This window comes from Akebia trifoliata, chromosome 13, assembly GCF_017979445.1.
Source record: "Akebia trifoliata isolate Shusen 1 chromosome 13, ASM1797944v1, whole genome shotgun sequence".
NCBI lineage: Eukaryota > Viridiplantae > Streptophyta > Magnoliopsida > Ranunculales > Lardizabalaceae > Akebia > Akebia trifoliata.
Genome location: NC_141387.1, coordinates 1430407 through 1446494, shown reverse-complemented (window position 1 = coordinate 1446494; position 16088 = coordinate 1430407). Strand labels below are relative to the sequence as shown.

Below are 16088 nucleotides of genomic sequence, written 5' to 3'. Positions count from 1 at the left end.
CAATTGTACATCTCCATGAATTTGTGCAGTTATGTATCTCGAGAAAAAAAATCTATGGTTATAACACAGGCCACGTCAAGGGGTGTGTGTCAGAGGGGGCATTAGAAAATGATTATTCTTGTTATTAAGTTCTTCCAATCTTTAGGATAATTATTTATTTTTTTAAATCTATTTAACCTCACATACAATCCATTGTCTTCAAATTGGGCCCCTTTTCTTCCCAAATATCATATATGTTCTTGATGATTCAAATATTGAAGGAGATAGAATCTTTATGGTTAGGGGTTGAAGATGATTGCCATTTAGGTCATTTCCTACAATCTCTAAAAAGAGACTACAATCAAGGAGATATGTCAACAGTTACAAAACACATAGGCGTATCTCGAATATTTCCCCCAAAAACTAGAGTGGTGTCTACCTCTAAATCACCCAAGAATTTCTACCAATCAAAAACACAAAACCAACGACTTGGTCAAACAAAACTCCATTAAAATCTCTCTAGCAAAAACACACAAAAATGTTGAAAACCTGAATGGTGTAGAAACCAGACCGAATCCGAAGGCTTCTCCTCATTTCAAGAGAAACCCAAAAACCACAACCTTGTTTGATAATTCCTTGTAACTTTTTGAGGAAACAATCTAAGAAGTAGAGGAAATTAAGGAGGTGGTGGTGGTGGTGGTCACAACCTCCTCATTTCTCTCCTTCTCTTCCTTTACTTTTCTCTCTAAAGATTGTTGTGTGGTGGTCGAATTTTCGTTGAAAACCATCAACCATGCCAAGCAAGCTTAGGAAGGCAATTGGTGCCGTCAAGGACCAAACAAGCATTGGCCTTGCCAAGGTATCGTCGAACAATTTGTCGAACCTTGATGTCGCTGTGCTTAAAGCAACCACACATGAAGATGTTCCGGTTGATGACCGTTACGTTAATGAGGTCGTCCTCCTCACATCCTCTGGCAGGTCATATGCCACTGCATCCGCACAAGCAATAGGGAAGCGCATTAGTCGAACCCGTAATTGGATAGTCGCTCTCAAGTCTCTTATGCTCGTTTTACGGATATTTCAAGAGGGTGACCCTCACTTCCCTCAAGAGGTCTTCCATGCTATGAAACGTGGCGCCAAAATTCTCAACCTCTCTAGCTTCCGTGACGATTCCAATTCAAGCCCATGGGATTACACTGCATTTGTTCGTACCTTCGCGCTTTACCTCGGAGAGCGTCTCAATTGCTTTCTCTCGAGCAAGTTACATCGTCGCACGGGACGTAATAATGAGCCTGTCCGCGACATGAAGCCAGCAATGATGCTCGAAAAGATATCTTATTGGCAACGATTGCTTGATCGTATTATTGCCACTAGACCAACCGGTGCTGCCAAGACTAGTAGGTTGGTGCAAATATCACTCTATTCGGTTGTGAGGGAAAGCTTTGATCTCTATCGAGACATATCAAATTGTCTAGCACTTCTACTCGATAGCTTCTTTCACTTGCAATATCAATCTTGTGTCGATGCCTATCAGACTTGCATCAAGGCGTCGAAGCAATTTGAAGAGCTTTGTGGATTCTACACATTGTGCAAGAGCATTGGTGTTGGAAGGATGTCTGAGTATCCAAGTGTGCAAAAGATATCCGATGAGCTAATTGAGACTCTACAAGAGTTCCTCAAAGACCAATCTTCGTTCCCGACTAATGGTAGAACACAAGCCCCTCAATTGCTTCTCACCGCACCACCCACCACCGAAGATGGCCCATCGAGTTCCAATCGACGTGCAGCTTCAGAACAATCTGAAACCTCTGACCAATCGAACATTTCAGGAGGAAGAGAATCCGAGGTGGGATCAGATCCATATGAACAAGGAACCTCGCTAGAGGATTTAATAAGCGTGACGGATGCAGGAACAAGCCCATCTTTTTCTATCGATCAAGAACAATATTCAGATCGAGTACAACAACAACAATCCCCATTATATTTGGGGCACTCAGAGAAACAATCACCAATGGATGATTTGTTTAGTGTGGATACAGCGGGAACAAGCCCATCCATATCAATCGATCAAAGAAACAGTTCAGCTCTTGATCTAGGAATTTTATATGATCAATCCCAACAACAAAAAGAACAGGTGAGAGATGGGTGGGAGCTTGTGTTATCCGGTGTTGCAAGTAATGTGCTTTTGACACAAGTGAATCACAATGTGTCAATGGATTTTGAGCCCACTTTTCAAAACAGTTTGTACAATCAGACTCCATTATATCAGGATCCTCCGAACTACAACAACCCATTTCTACACGATGCAAGTGAGATCACTGCCACCCCTGTTGATATCTTTTCAAGTTTCCCCACATTTCAAGCAACCCCAACTTTCTCTGTACAAAATCCTAACGAAACGATGTCAACATCACATATAGAAAACGACCCTTTTGCGTCGTGCACTCCAACCACTATGGTTCAAATGTCAGATGGGTCCATGAATCAACAACACCTACTACATGAACAACAATTATGGTTGCAGCATCAAAACAAGATAATAGCAAAGCATGTAGCTTGATTTCTGAAAAAAAAGAAAAGAAAAGAAGAATCACTTGTAGATTATTATGTGATTATATTAGTTCACAAAGATTTATATTAGCCATTTTTCACCAATACCCAGTGATTGCTTTCTAGTTGTGATCAAGATATAATAATTTGCAATCCGAGATTTGATGATCTGAATTGTTCATGTACTTTTGAAGTAGAATTCATTCTAATCTTTGTAATGATCTCTATTATTGCTTTCTAGTTTTCCTTTTTAAGTATCTCAAGCCCATGAAAACATCAAGGTCGAATTCAAAGTTGATTTGAATCATTAAACACAAGCTTTAGAGTTCAATTACGATCTTTCGAGTTCTGTTTTTGTTGCTCGATATCTTTGTTATAACTTCAACATTTGCAATTCAGATTTCTTTATTCTTAAGTAGCTCAAGAAGACAAGATCAATGACTTGATTGGGTATTTACTCACCTTTACCATGGCGCGACTAGTATCACTGTTGTGAGATGTTTGGTATTCTTATTGGATTTAGACTTCAAGAGGCAAGGCAGTATCAAAAGGGATCTTTCCTGATGCCTAGTGGGCTTGGCCCGAACCGAGGCAAAAAATAAATTTTTGGTATATATATATATATATATATATATTATATTTTCGAGTAACGTTTTCTTAATGTTTTCTGTTATGTGAGGTTCCTTGCGACTGTAGATTGAGAGTCTGTAATTTTTATCATTGATAGTGGATTTTTTTTTCTCCCTCTCTTCTATGGACGTAGGCAATTTGTCAAACCATGTAAATCTTGTGTGTTCGTTTTTGTTTTTTATATATCTTTACTCTTGTTACACTTCCGCACAACAATCACAAATATTATTACTTCACGAAATCTCACAATTGCCAACTAATTACCACAAAGTCCTTGATCAATATTATTACTCGTTATGAAAGGTATTCTAGTTGACTCAAAATCGTTAGGTTACGACTTTGATTATGAGGAGGATGATAATGCATATTTATTTGTTACTTTTTGGTTTTCTCCATTATTGGTCCATTGTTGCCTTGAAATTATAATTATCATCAATATTATGTTAGAATCATTATTTCTAAATACATAAAAACATGAAATTGTTTTGTCACCCATTAAGAAAAAATAAGTAATCGAAAAAGGCAATGAGAACCATTAGTTGCCGATCACCTAGCATCCATTGCACTACACTTAAAACACATATTTGTTCAACATCTTAAATCGTGTTTGGTAAATTTTCAATTTTTTAAAATTATAATTAAGGACAAAATAAATCCTATTTTGATAACTTTCATAAAAATCTATAGGTTGAAGAGTTTGATGGCTAAAATCATTCAATAGATCAAATGATCATAGCAATCTCATACCTCTAGGGTGTGGTTAAGCCTCAAAGGTAAACCTAACAAAAGGAGTTTGCTTTTTTGATTGTGTGTTAGAAATTGAGTGATCCCTTAATTTACGCTATTGCACGATGGAAAATTTTCATGAGATCAAGTCAAGTAGACTAGTCTCAAGCCAAATGATGTCGGGATACACTATCACATAAAATAAAATAAAGCGTTAATGATTTTTTGCCTTGAAAATTTTCATTTAGTCTGTACTCGACTGACGTGGCAAGAACACAAAACTGTTGATCTTTTTCCTTGTGTATCCCGAAAAAAAAGATTTATGATTTTGTGCCCTTGCCACGTCAACCGCGTACAAATAAGGTGAAAATAATCACTCAAAAAATAAAATATAATAATAATAATAATCTCATTGGTGGGATCCACACTTGTAAACATCTTACATGCCCCACCTCACACCATAAATTTACCCTAATAGAATCAATGGGCTATGAAGTTTCAAGAAATAGAAGTTTTATTTCATGAACGATGAACTAGTACTCAAGTAGAAGAAGAGAGAGAGAGAGACAGGTGTGAACTGTGAATTCATACTTGCTTGAAAGGAAGAAATGGTGAAGAAAGCATGGAAGATAATTCCTCGGCCATTACTAGAAACAGTCCTCAACAACCATGTCCAGCATCACAGGGTTCCCCAACCTCTCATCCTTCATGGCCCCAGAGGCGTTGGCAAGACCACTCTCATCCTCAACCGTAACCCACATCTCTCTCTCATTTTTCCTTCTTTGTGATATATTATAATGATTTTGGAATCGAAATCCAGCAAAAATTGGAAGTTTGAAACCAACCCAATACGTTAAAATTTGGTCTGAGAAATGGGTTAGGGAGATTTTTAATATATTTTGACAGATTTTGATGAATTTGAATCTCTTTGATTTCAAAAAAATTCTGACTCTCTCTCTTTATCTCTAGTGATCCATCTTTCTTTCTTCTTCAGGTCTTCTAGACGAATGGAACAAAGGCCCCCACATCACAGGGTACCTCGACTTCGGTCGCTCCATTGAAGACCACCACCATCACCATCACCACCAATCCTCTCCATGGTTATCTTGGTCGAATTCTCCGCAACCCACTCTCACATCTCTTCGCCTTCAACTCGAAACCTGTCTCGAACAAATGGTCGAAAAAGGTGTCCGTCTCGGCTCCATCGGAACCCAACAAATCTTCTCCACTCTCAACAAGTGGCACGGCCTCAACACCGCCCTTCGCCGCATAATCCAAACTCACACCACCACTAACACCCACCAAGATAAGGTGCCCACTTCAGTATTGTGGTCGAGGGCAGTTTTTGCGATATCTGCTCGATCAAAGACCGATGAAATTGATTCAATTCTAGGGCTTAATGAGAAAGGGAAAATTTTGACGCTCGAAGAGAAGTCGTACTTCAGAGAATCAATGTTGTCGTTGAGATTGGCAAAAGAAGTAATTGAGGTTCATCAGAGTTGGAGAGCAAATGCTGTGGCAAATTTGAATCGGACTGGCGGGTATTCGAGATCTCTTGCAAATTCGGCTACCGATTGGCCTTATTTGTTGGTGGAGCTGTTGTCATCAGCCGCAGAGATCGATTATTTCCAGGTTTAATTATATTACTTTACTTGCATTTGGGTTCTTGATTCAGATTCATAGAGAAATTGGTGTAATTTGTTAATTCAATTTGGTTGATTGATTGAATGTGTGTGTTTATGATTTTGAGTAGCCGAAGTTGGTTATAAACAATATTGATGTTCTGAGGAATGCGATCTTAACGGATGATTCAACAGTTTCGGCGTCAATGTATCATGATAGTTTCCTATGGAGATTAATAGCATTGGGTGTGAATGAAAGGTGCTTACCTGTGATACTTGTAACATCAGATAGGTAAGTTCCGTTCTTCCGATTTTTTTTACAAAGTTCTTGTTAGTTTTGATTTTTGGGAATAAAAGAAAATAATATGTATCTAGCTTTAGTGTTCTATAATCTGGAATAAAAGGGGTGATCATTTATTTCGGCAGCATTACGAAATGTTACGTAGTTTGAAATTTGAAACATAGGCGATCCGTTTCAATTACTTAGGAAGATATTTTTCTTGTCAAATGTTTGTGAGTGTTGGGTTGGAGATTGAGTGGATTCAACAACAACTGGATATTGGGTGTGGAGTGTGAAATTGCTTTGTGAAGGAAGTTCAGTCCATCACCTTTGACGGGTTTTTAAAATTTGATCAAGTTAGAGAAGCTCAAGAGCAATATGTACATAATAAATAAAGTCCAGTGTGCTGTAGAATTATATTGCCTTATCTTTGCTATTTTGTTTTAATTTTTTTTAAAAAATCAGTTTTCTACTGATTTAATAAGGTGTAGATATGATATTTGAGTTTTCTACTGAGGTTCACACTGGGTTTGGAGGGGAAAGAACTAGAAACTTAAAAAAAAAAAAAAAGCAGTAACAGCGAGGAATTTTATATTTTTAATAATAAAACCAAAAGATCAGTACGAATGAAACATTTTTATTTTATTTGGCACTGCCACCCATGTCTGTGTCCAAGTTATGTGAAATGGATATCTGGTATCTGAATTTTAAACAAGATTTGTTTCCAGACTTGAACTATTAGGACGAATCTTCAGCTTTCAGTTTGCATAATGTGGGTAAACAATGAAAATGCGTTTGAAACTATTTGACTCTGGAGTCTGGACCTTTAGCGTGCTTGCTCACCTTATGCTGGTTCCCTACTGTCCTCCATCATGCTTACGAATCAGGACTTGTTTATTATTTTCTAATTTCTTTGAAAAAAATATCAGTGCTTCAAGTGGTTTTTCAATTTTTTCTTTGAAATGGGTTAGTATGTCTAATGCTACTGATATTTTTCAGCTACTATTCATATCGGGTTTATATGGATTTTGGACATCCAGACATATTCATCTCCCGTGAGGTACCTTAGCTAAATTTATTTCCTTTTACCAAGTCATATCCTCCTACTGAATGGTGGGTACAGATTATCTTTTTGATTATTTTTTAATATGCATCTAACTTCCATTATGAATTTGTTTAATGCAAAGGCCTTTGGATGGACATTACAAGAAGCTAAAATTCATATGGTTACTGATTACTTTAGTGAATCTGAGGTAAGCAGTCTTTCTTGATCACCAAATTTATCTCTTTCTGAACAATTAAGTTAAAGATAATTTTCAGCTGTTGAACGATTATGCATTTTAAATGAGTTTGCTGCTTTTGTATCTAGTCTTTTTGGTTCACTATCATTTGGGGCAAAGTTCTAACATTATTTTTGTTGAAGTTGTAGTGGAAGGTGATCTCTGAGGTGCTTGGGTCAAATCCACGACATCTCTCTGAGCTTTATGCACTCAAGCAAAGTACTTACTACCAGAAGTAAGTATTATTATCACTCGATCCTTTGTAGAAGTCATTATATTATCTCGTAATATGATGATGCAAGGGTGTTCTTCATATTATTCTTGTTTCCTTACATAACATTTATTTGGATTTTTGTGTGGCAACATCGTCCAATACTTATCCAGCATGTCACATATTCTTACATCCTCTATTCCCAATTCAAAGAATTAATGCTTTACTTGTTAAACTGTGTTAAATAACCTTGAATGTATGTGCTGTACGATTCAAGCTATGTGTTTAATACACCTAAATGTACGTATTATATGATTCAAGCTCTCTTTCTTTCCTTTTCTGGTAGGATCATGGAGGATAGCAGTGGGAGTACCTTTGAGGACATCGTAGATGCATATTTAGCATATTTGCAAGTGAGTTCTATATATTGGATGTCACTTATTTCATACTAAAATTTTATACCTTCTTTGACTGAGACATAATGCATCTCCTTTTACATAATGTTGGGTTTGTTGAGTAAGTACATATGGGTGCATTGAAAATGTAGAGAAGATAATAGGAGATAAGATATGGAAAGATAAGAAGAAAAGTAGAAAAAAGTCGAAGCACTGAGGATAATGTACAATCTCTTCTTCACATTGAGGGTTTGTTGTCCTTGGACATTGTATGCAATGCTATTCTCCCTTCTCTTCTCTTTGTTTGTTTGTGTTTCTCCGTGTATTTGTTTCCAAATCAAGGGTTGTATTTATTTGTTTAATTTTATTTAGGTGTCGGTGGTGAATCCTGCAATGGAATCAGTGTTATCCATTTTGCAAAAATTTGCTGTTGACGCACACAATGGAAGAATCTCGAAAAATCAATTGCGTTTTGGTGCTCCTTGGAGACACCCCCACGTACGAACAACCCTACCCTGCGTTTAGAGTGGGCAAAGATTCAACTAATGGATTTCGTTCAATCTCTTGTCAATTCTGAATTTGGGGTATGCTGTTTTTCTTCTTTTAGTGTTCCCTATTTGTTATATTTACCGTTCTTCTAATTTTTGGGCTACAAACTGCTGGATCTGGTATGAAAGAACTATTTGGATTTTCTTGAACAATTAACCCATCTCTTATTCAATAGATTAGAAGTAATGCCGTGTTTTCATTGTTATTTAGATGTAACATTTCAAGGTTGTTGCTTCTTGATTTGTACACATCTACAACGGAGATTCTGACACTTATTTATTGTAGACTTGGTTTGCAAGATCTATTACTATAATTTTTAGATGCTTGGAGCGTAAAAAAAGAATCTATGTAAGTCGTAGATGTATGCATAAACAATACCAAAAAACAGAAAGTTACATGGTCAAATTACAGAGGAACATCATCTGTGGTGTTACTTTCCAAGTTGTGGGATTCATCTATCTGCTGCTCATGATTTTGAACCTGTCTTAATGTAGGGTGTTTGGTTGAGTGTAGCTCTGTCCTAGATCCTAGATGAGAGCTATCAACTGTTTGGAGTTAAGGAATTATGGAGCTTTGAATAAGCTTATCATCTGATAGAAATATTTTCACGCCCCTTGCATGGGTTAGGCTTATCTTTAAAACCATAGTGACAAAGTTGGGATTCAGGAAAATTTGACAAGAGAATTTTTTTTAAAAAGTCGGGGAATAAATCGGGAAATATAAAAATATACTATTACTTATGGATAATATAATTGTATATTTCATATAATGCCACAAAAAATATTACAAAATTTTGTATTAAGTATAATATAAAATATATTTTCAAAGATTTGTGAATAATTCAGGATTAAATCGCCGATTGAAAGAATCATGAACTAATTGTAACTTTTTCTTGTCACCATGTTTAAAATCATGTTCTAACCAATTCCTCTCAGAAGCTTATTTATCATGTGAGCACTCTGCAACCATCTATGCCTATCAAAATCTTCACATATTTTTTAGTGGATATAAATATTTGGTGTTTCCACCTAGAAAACCTGTTTCTAATGAGATCAGTAACTTGGGTTTAAGCCCAGATCGGGGGTATAAGACGTAAACCTTACCAACTTGGCAAACTTGCACTTTCTAATTGCAGTATTATCTCATATAACTAATCCAAACCGTCCCCTACGTGGCTTGTTGTAGGCTAATTATTTTGCTGATAGTAGCCTTGAGATTTTGGATGATCCTTCTGCGACTGCAATGTTAGAGGTATTGTCTCTATTCCATCCATTATATTTTCCTTTTTCTTTGAATTTTTGGTTGATTCCTCACCATTTCCACTTTTCATCCTTTTTTCCAGGTTGGCTTACTGTACACACAACGCGATCCTTCCTTTATTCGTCCTATAACTCGAGGAATTCAGAGATGTCTTGTCAGATGGTGAGCTATTTAATGCTCAAAACATTGAATTGATGGGTCATTTCATGCTTAAATGTTAATATTCTCTGTTGTTGGACCGCAGGCTTGTCCAGGAACAGATGCAGATGAGCTTTCAGCAGTCGCTTAGGTACCTTTGGCAGCGAATTATACGTGGCCGCAGCTATCGCCATTTGATGAAAGAAGCAGGCTATAAATAGGCAACTGACGTATGTGCCATATTTTTGGTTAATTTCACATTCCAACCATAATTAATTTTGCTTCAATGATCTATCTACAGAAGAAGTTTGTGATGCCTTCTGAGCATCAATTGGGCTAAGAATGGTTATTTGGTTTCAAACTTGCTATTAACAAAATTTGTATGGTTAACCTTTTAGATTTGTGACGGCGAGAACATATTCATATTATACTAGCACGGTTACTCCATTGGGGGTTCACATGTAAGTTCCATTTGATACTTATTTTGTCTCAAATGTTAGATGTGATTATTATTTTTCCTCTTTCACTTAAAAAGGCTAGGTTTATATTCTTAATCCTTGAAGTTCATTGCCACTCTAAACTGGGTCCAATTGTGATCGGAAAAAGAGGGATAGGATTATTCAAGTAATTTTTGTCGTCAATGATCATTGAGTGTGAGGCACAAATAGTGGGTTATTATGTGTGTGTGTGTGTGGCATAGTGATCATCTTAAAATTGACGCCAATGGCATGTTAGTTTAAGTTAATAAAGTTATCCTTTTCATAACTTCTCCAGGCTGCAAGGACCGGTGAAATCCCACAAAAAGGATTCTCCGGAGATAGACATATCGTAAGATACAAATCTTTTCTTTGACTTCTTGATCATTTCTATGGTTCATTACTAGTATTGTTCTTGATTGCCATCATTTAAATATATAAAATGAGGGCAGCCAAGGACCATTACTGTTACTTTTCATGAGAAAAGAGCATGGAGTTCATATTCAATGGTTGACAATATGGAATTGCATTCTAAACTGATTTTCTTTGAAACATATCCTTTGGAAACTATGTGATATTTATTTTTCTTGCTTGTTTGACTAACTACCCTTTGATCTTCATATTGCCTCACTTCCTTTCCAAAGAAAATATAATCTATATCTTTCTGTCTGCAGGTTTTGTTGAAACATGTCCTGACATTAGTATCACTCGGCATGGAAGACCTGAAACATGAAGCATGGGTTACCCTCAATTCATGCTAGCACGTTGATTCTTTTTTTGTCTTTATTTTTGAATATTGGGGTTTCGAGGTGAGTATTAGTTCCAAATATTTGATTCCATTAATTAACCAAGGAACTTACTGCAGGGAAAGTTATAGTTTGTTGTTTTATTGATTGGAAAAGAATTTTTTTGGGAAACCAATAAGAGCCAGTAATGAAGCTTGGGATGTATTCAAATGACTATAGATGATTGTCTCAACTGGTGAGATAAATAATTTTGTGATGTCTCTTTGTTTGCTCTATGTTGCTTTGTCTTGCATTTTAAGCTCATGTTTAACTAAATCACAGTTGCAATGAACTTATTATTGACAGAGTGTCAATGCTCTCTGATTAGAGACGTTTAACCTATGTGATTGTAAATGATTATTTCTTGAAAATTTACGAGATAGTACCTAATTTTTTTTTAAATTTCTTGGGTAATGTTATTAGAATCGTTGGACCATAAAGGAACGAAGTCCCGAACTCATCTCTCTGATGTTTAATCAGAATTTGACCTTTGTTTTTAGCCCCCTTTCTTCCTCCCTGCCCACCCCTTATTTCTACATCTATGTATCCCCTTCACTTCCAATTTTGATACTTGAATTCTGTTGTTGTGGTTGGCTTGAGTTCTGTTGTCATGTGGGATAACTGCATTTTAAGAAGAGTGTTCTTCTCTGCTTGTAGCAGTGTGTTTGGATTGAGAGAGAAGAGAAAAGAAGAAAAGAAAGTGAGTTTCTCTCCATTTCTCCTGTTTGGATCGTTGAGTAGAAAAGAAAAATAATGGAGAGAAATGTTCATGACAAATAAGAGCACTAAAAATTACAACGTTACCCAAAATTCTCTCCAAACTTTTAAGTTTTTCTATTGTTAAACCAAACAAGATGGAAAGAGACTGGATTTCTTCTCTCTCTCTCTTTTCTTTTAATGAGTTTCTTTCTCTTCATTTCTCTCAATCCAAGCAAAGCGTGAGATGAGTGTGGCTGTGCCTCCTAACAAAGAAGCACCTTTCCTAAAGAAGGGCAGATGAAGATATCATCTTGAAAGCTTAAAGAGGGTGTAAAAGAATATCTGATTGAAATAAGTCTCTTAGTGCACAATCAAAATGAAGCAGTTATGAAGTGTGTTCAATTCAATAAGTTGTGAATCACATCATGGTGACCTTGCTCATCACACCTCACTTGGTTTCTCTTTGTTTATTGAAAATCAAAGTTTGCTTGGCAAGATTATCTAAATATCAAACCATCCTGAAATTCTTGTGAAGGTATATTTCATACAATACTTTGTTTTCCTTTTATAGAACATTATTTCATACAGATATGTATATATGATATGAAACTCAAATAGAACATAGACAGAAAGTCTTGAACTTCGCTTATGGTGTCAAGAGGGAACTGCCTTCCTTGATGAGCACAAACACACTCCCTCCATCACCTCTCGAGATCCGCAGTTCTTCATCAAGGTATGTGGTTAGCAACCATGATTGTGCTTTATTGTTGGTGATCGGGAACTTCAACGGTGGCCGACTGGAGAAGCTCTTGACAACGGATGATGCAGTGTCTTGGACAGAAGTGATTAAACCTTTGAAAGGGGTGAGATCAATCTTCTGTCCGAGGAACTCCACATTCTCTGGTATCACTATGGAGTCGGTCAATTGAGGCGTTCCAATGATGCCCTCGTCAAATTTGATCTGCAGAGAATTCAATTTAGAACAAAAGCTTACTTTTGATAGCACGCGGGTTTTAGTGGTCAGAAATTATTGAGTGAAGGTGGGGTTTTGAATCCAGGCCGTGGTATCAACACTCACCAATCCTACGAACTTATCAAACTGAAACCTTTAGAATCTTATTAATCAACAAAACCCAAATGATGATAATTCGGCCAAACTCATCTAAACAGCGTGAATCATGTTGATGATGAATGTGTAGATACTAGTGCTCCTATAATCTATTACAATGAATTACACATATTTGTTGCTTATAGTACAATTGAATCAGAAATCCCGTAATTTTTAAAATTAGTACTAGAGGATAAGCTAGATTCTTACATGTCTTGTGTCTGATATTGAATTCTTGATAGATAGAAACATCAAACAAGTGAACCACAACAAATTTAAAAAAAATGACCTACTAGTTTCTATGGCTCTTCAAAGGGAACAAACATGAAACATAAAAAGACCAAATAAGATCCAAAATCAATATGATTTTTGAAACTTGCCCTGATACCCATTAAACATCTATAGATGATCAATCAAAACATGTAGGGGATATTTGAATCTGAATCTCACCTGAACACGCTTGGGGCTTCGAACTTCGAATTTAGCATTTGTGCTCAAGGAAGTGGTGGCCAAGGGTCCTGCAAACTGGACTGAATTCTGGACTGTAAAATTATTTGAATCAATGGTTTGCGAAATCTCCTCCACCTTCACCAATGGAAGTGTTCCTCTCGACAACAATGGGAACAAACCCGCGAACGATGTGTACCTGCAACAGTTATTTAATCCCCAATTCAAACCATAGTTACAAAATTCTCCGAATTAGGGGTTAGCCAATTCAATCGAGGAACTAACGAATTAATCTACGATTCCCCAATTAATTGTGGAACATGGTAACCTTTTAACCTTTTTTTCAACATTCAAACATCAAGAAAAAAGACTAGATTTTTAGAGAGATTGAAGATGATAGGTTTCGGAAAGAAACCCAAAAATTTCGACTTTTTACGAAAATTTTCTGAATTTAACCGAATTAAACCTACACAGAATAATTACTGAATCCGAACTTTGTTACTATGATTCAAACCCAAATCTTCAATTAAGATTTTCAAGAAAAGTAGAACAAAAAACAAACTTTCTTACGCTAAAATCCATTTTCCATTAAGAAGAGGCAAGGCCTCTGTTGGAGCTGGATTAGGGTTCTTGGCTTCAAGCTGAGTGATGAGTTCGATGATCTCAGCTCTGGTCTCACTGCTAGCTTTCAATCCTCTATCGGTTCCATAAAGTGAATCAATCAAAGCTTTCTTCAACAAATCGATGTCGGTGGGCTCCTTCGGTTCCTCTGCAACTGTTGTTGCAATTCCTTCTCCACTTTCTTTTTCTGGACCCAATTCATCTTCTACAGCTCGAATTCGGAAAATGGGTCTCGATCGATTCGATTCTTGGATAGAAAAATTGGATTTTTGGGTTTGGGTAACTTTCTTGGATGAAATTGGGATGGAATTGATGGAAGAAAGCGAGTTCTTGGATCTAAATTGGTGGTGTGGATTTAGTGAGATGGTCTTGCTAGTGAAGGAATTGAAAGATGAAATAGCTGCCATTTTTTTCTCTCTAAATTCAAAATTCAAACTTGAAACTTGGAGAAAAATCAGAGAGAGAGAGAGAGAGAGCTTGAAATGTGATTTAATGGCAGAAAACTTCAATTTATAAGTAAAAAATATTAGAATATATACGTAAATTTAGTGTGAAATTGGGAAAATCTTCTTTCACGACTCTCCCATTGACACGTGTCAATGGGAGAAGCTTTCGAACTCATTTGGACATTTCTCTACAGACATACGGTTGAGATGATAGTGTAGAAATTAAATTTCCTAGATATTTGTACTATTTTGTACGGATTCATTAATTTGGGAATCCCTATTAAATGCCATGTGAGGTGGGGGTTGCAAATTGTTTTTAGTTCTGGATTCTGCTAAGGTTCAACAACGTTGGATGCAAATTGTTCAACGAACACATATTTCTTAGAGATCTGTAGTTGAATGAAATCTTTGAGAAATATTGTCCAATTAGAGCCATATGGTGGATAAGAGGTGTTCTAACGTTGGACTGTAGAATTTTCCCCTTTTTTCTTTTTTGGGTCCAAATTCAAGTATCCAACCAACGGTTAAGATAGATAGATATTTCCACGAAAGCTTATCTCTAGAAAGAGAGTTACTACTGGCGCACCAACTGTGAAATTCGTTGCTGATTTATATAGGAATTGGTGAGACATTAGTAAAAGTAGGTGTGACAATAGCAATTCTCCTCTAGATACCTCTAATAATTTTAGAAAGTTTGTATTTTTCTTTCTTTCCATCTTAGCCGACCTTCATGTGTCAAACGTGGTCGGATCCTATAAATATCTTGTTTTTTCAGCCGAGTTCTAGAAGACTCCTCGATCGATTTTATCACCAAATAGAGAAAGGTAAAGCGACGTATAGAGATTTAAAGATAAGATTTGATCCAGTCAACCTTACCTTCTCAACTAACCCGAGGTGATGGGTTATCATTTAATATATAATAAAGTAGATCATAGCCGACCAATTAGTGACATTAATGGTATTCATATTCGATGGATGTTTTAGGATGGCATCGAGATTCATCGCACAAAACTCAATGCCATATGTTTGTAGAGAATGAAACTCTAAGAATTTTGAAAAAAATAAATATTTTTCACCGTTAAATTTTAATTTTAACTTTTGAAAGTTCAATAATCGTTCTTTTTCAATACCTTAGATTAAGTTTAAATTTTTATTTTTATTTATTTTTATATGATTGTCGATATGATAATCCAAGTGGGTTCAACGACTAGTAATATTTTAAATCTTACTACGTTAGGAAGGAAAGTGTTTTTTTATTTTTTAACATTGAAATAATTAATTTTGGAGGTACTTTACATATAAAAAGTGGAAGCTCCAATTTATTTTAACATTTACTTTTAAAGAGTCTCTTGGAAACGATTCTTTCACCTTTCACTCTTCAAAGTAAAGAGTCGAACAAACTTTAAAGAATTTGTTGGAGATGCTCAATATGAGAATATTTATGGTAGCATGGATGTTCCAACTTAGACTCACGAAATAAGCATGTTCAAGTATTCATTTCCATGTGACTTCTTGTTCATAATTGGTTTAGTGTCGAAGATACTACTAACAATCCCTGATGGCTCTCATACTGTTTGTAATTTCCCTCTCTTCTCTCTCACACTTTTCATATCTCTTTCCCGTAAGTGTATAATTTGGTTTTGGACAAAGTGCAATGAAGAAACAAGATTTGTTTAGTCGATCCCAAATCTTTGGGATAAAGTTTTTTACAATGATTGTTTTATGTACAAATGTAGGTTCAACAAGATTATCCACATTTACGAGTGATGATGAGATCCTTTCATTGTTTTCGAGAAAATATTAGGGCTGCAATCTCTCAATATCATTCCATTAGGAGTAAATGCAAAATGAAAATCTCTAGTAAATAAGCTAAAATGATTTTGCTA

At 36.0% G+C, this 16088-nt stretch overlaps 3 protein-coding genes across 3 annotated transcripts; 2 read left to right on the top strand and 1 right to left on the bottom strand.

The window, feature by feature from the left end:
- Positions 1-536: 536 nt before the first annotated feature.
- LOC147387179 (ENTH/ANTH/VHS superfamily protein) lies at positions 537-2747 on the top strand. Its single transcript, XM_086421506.1, has one exon. It carries the CDS (start codon positions 773-775, stop codon positions 2537-2539), a length of 1767 nt encoding a protein of 588 aa, XP_086277632.1. The 5' UTR covers positions 537-772; the 3' UTR covers positions 2540-2747.
- A 1622-nt stretch (positions 2748-4369) lies between these two features.
- Positions 4370-14195, top strand: LOC147387177 (uncharacterized). The gene is given in 15 exon segments (XM_086420601.1): positions 4370-4635; positions 4880-5517; positions 5639-5799; positions 6787-6847; positions 6975-7040; positions 7217-7302; positions 7625-7691; positions 8046-8163; positions 8166-8257; positions 9408-9473; positions 9565-9644; positions 9727-9850; positions 10019-10081; positions 10395-10448; positions 10771-14195. Coding segments are annotated over 12 exon segments (1692 nt in total). The 5' UTR covers positions 4370-4493; the 3' UTR covers positions 9842-9850; positions 10019-10081; positions 10395-10448; positions 10771-14195.
- Positions 12078-14163, bottom strand: LOC147387178 (plastid-lipid-associated protein, chloroplastic-like). The gene is made up of 3 exons (XM_086420602.1): positions 13706-14163; positions 13139-13334; positions 12078-12541 (listed from the first exon to the last, which is right to left on the bottom strand). The coding sequence occupies exons 1-3, from the start codon at positions 14161-14163 to the stop codon at positions 12227-12229; spliced, it is 969 nt and encodes a 322-aa protein (XP_086276728.1). The 3' UTR covers positions 12078-12226.
- Positions 14196-16088: the final 1893 nt, after the last annotated feature.

Bases quoted from the DNA above. Each gene is read 5' to 3' on its own strand.
- LOC147387179 (XM_086421506.1), top strand. From the start codon at position 773: ATGCCAAGCAAGCTTAGGAAGGCAATTGGTGCCGTCAAGGACCAAACA.
- LOC147387178 (XM_086420602.1), bottom strand. From the start codon at position 14,163: ATGGCAGCTATTTCATCTTTCAATTCCTTCACTAGCAAGACCATCTCA. The intron at 13,335-13,705 runs GTAAGAAAGTTT...TAACTGTTGCAG, and splicing joins AATGGAAAATGGATTTTAGC to GTACACATCGTTCGCGGGTT. The intron at 12,542-13,138 runs GTGAGATTCAGA...AATTCTCTGCAG, and splicing joins GAAGCCCCAAGCGTGTTCAG to ATCAAATTTGACGAGGGCAT.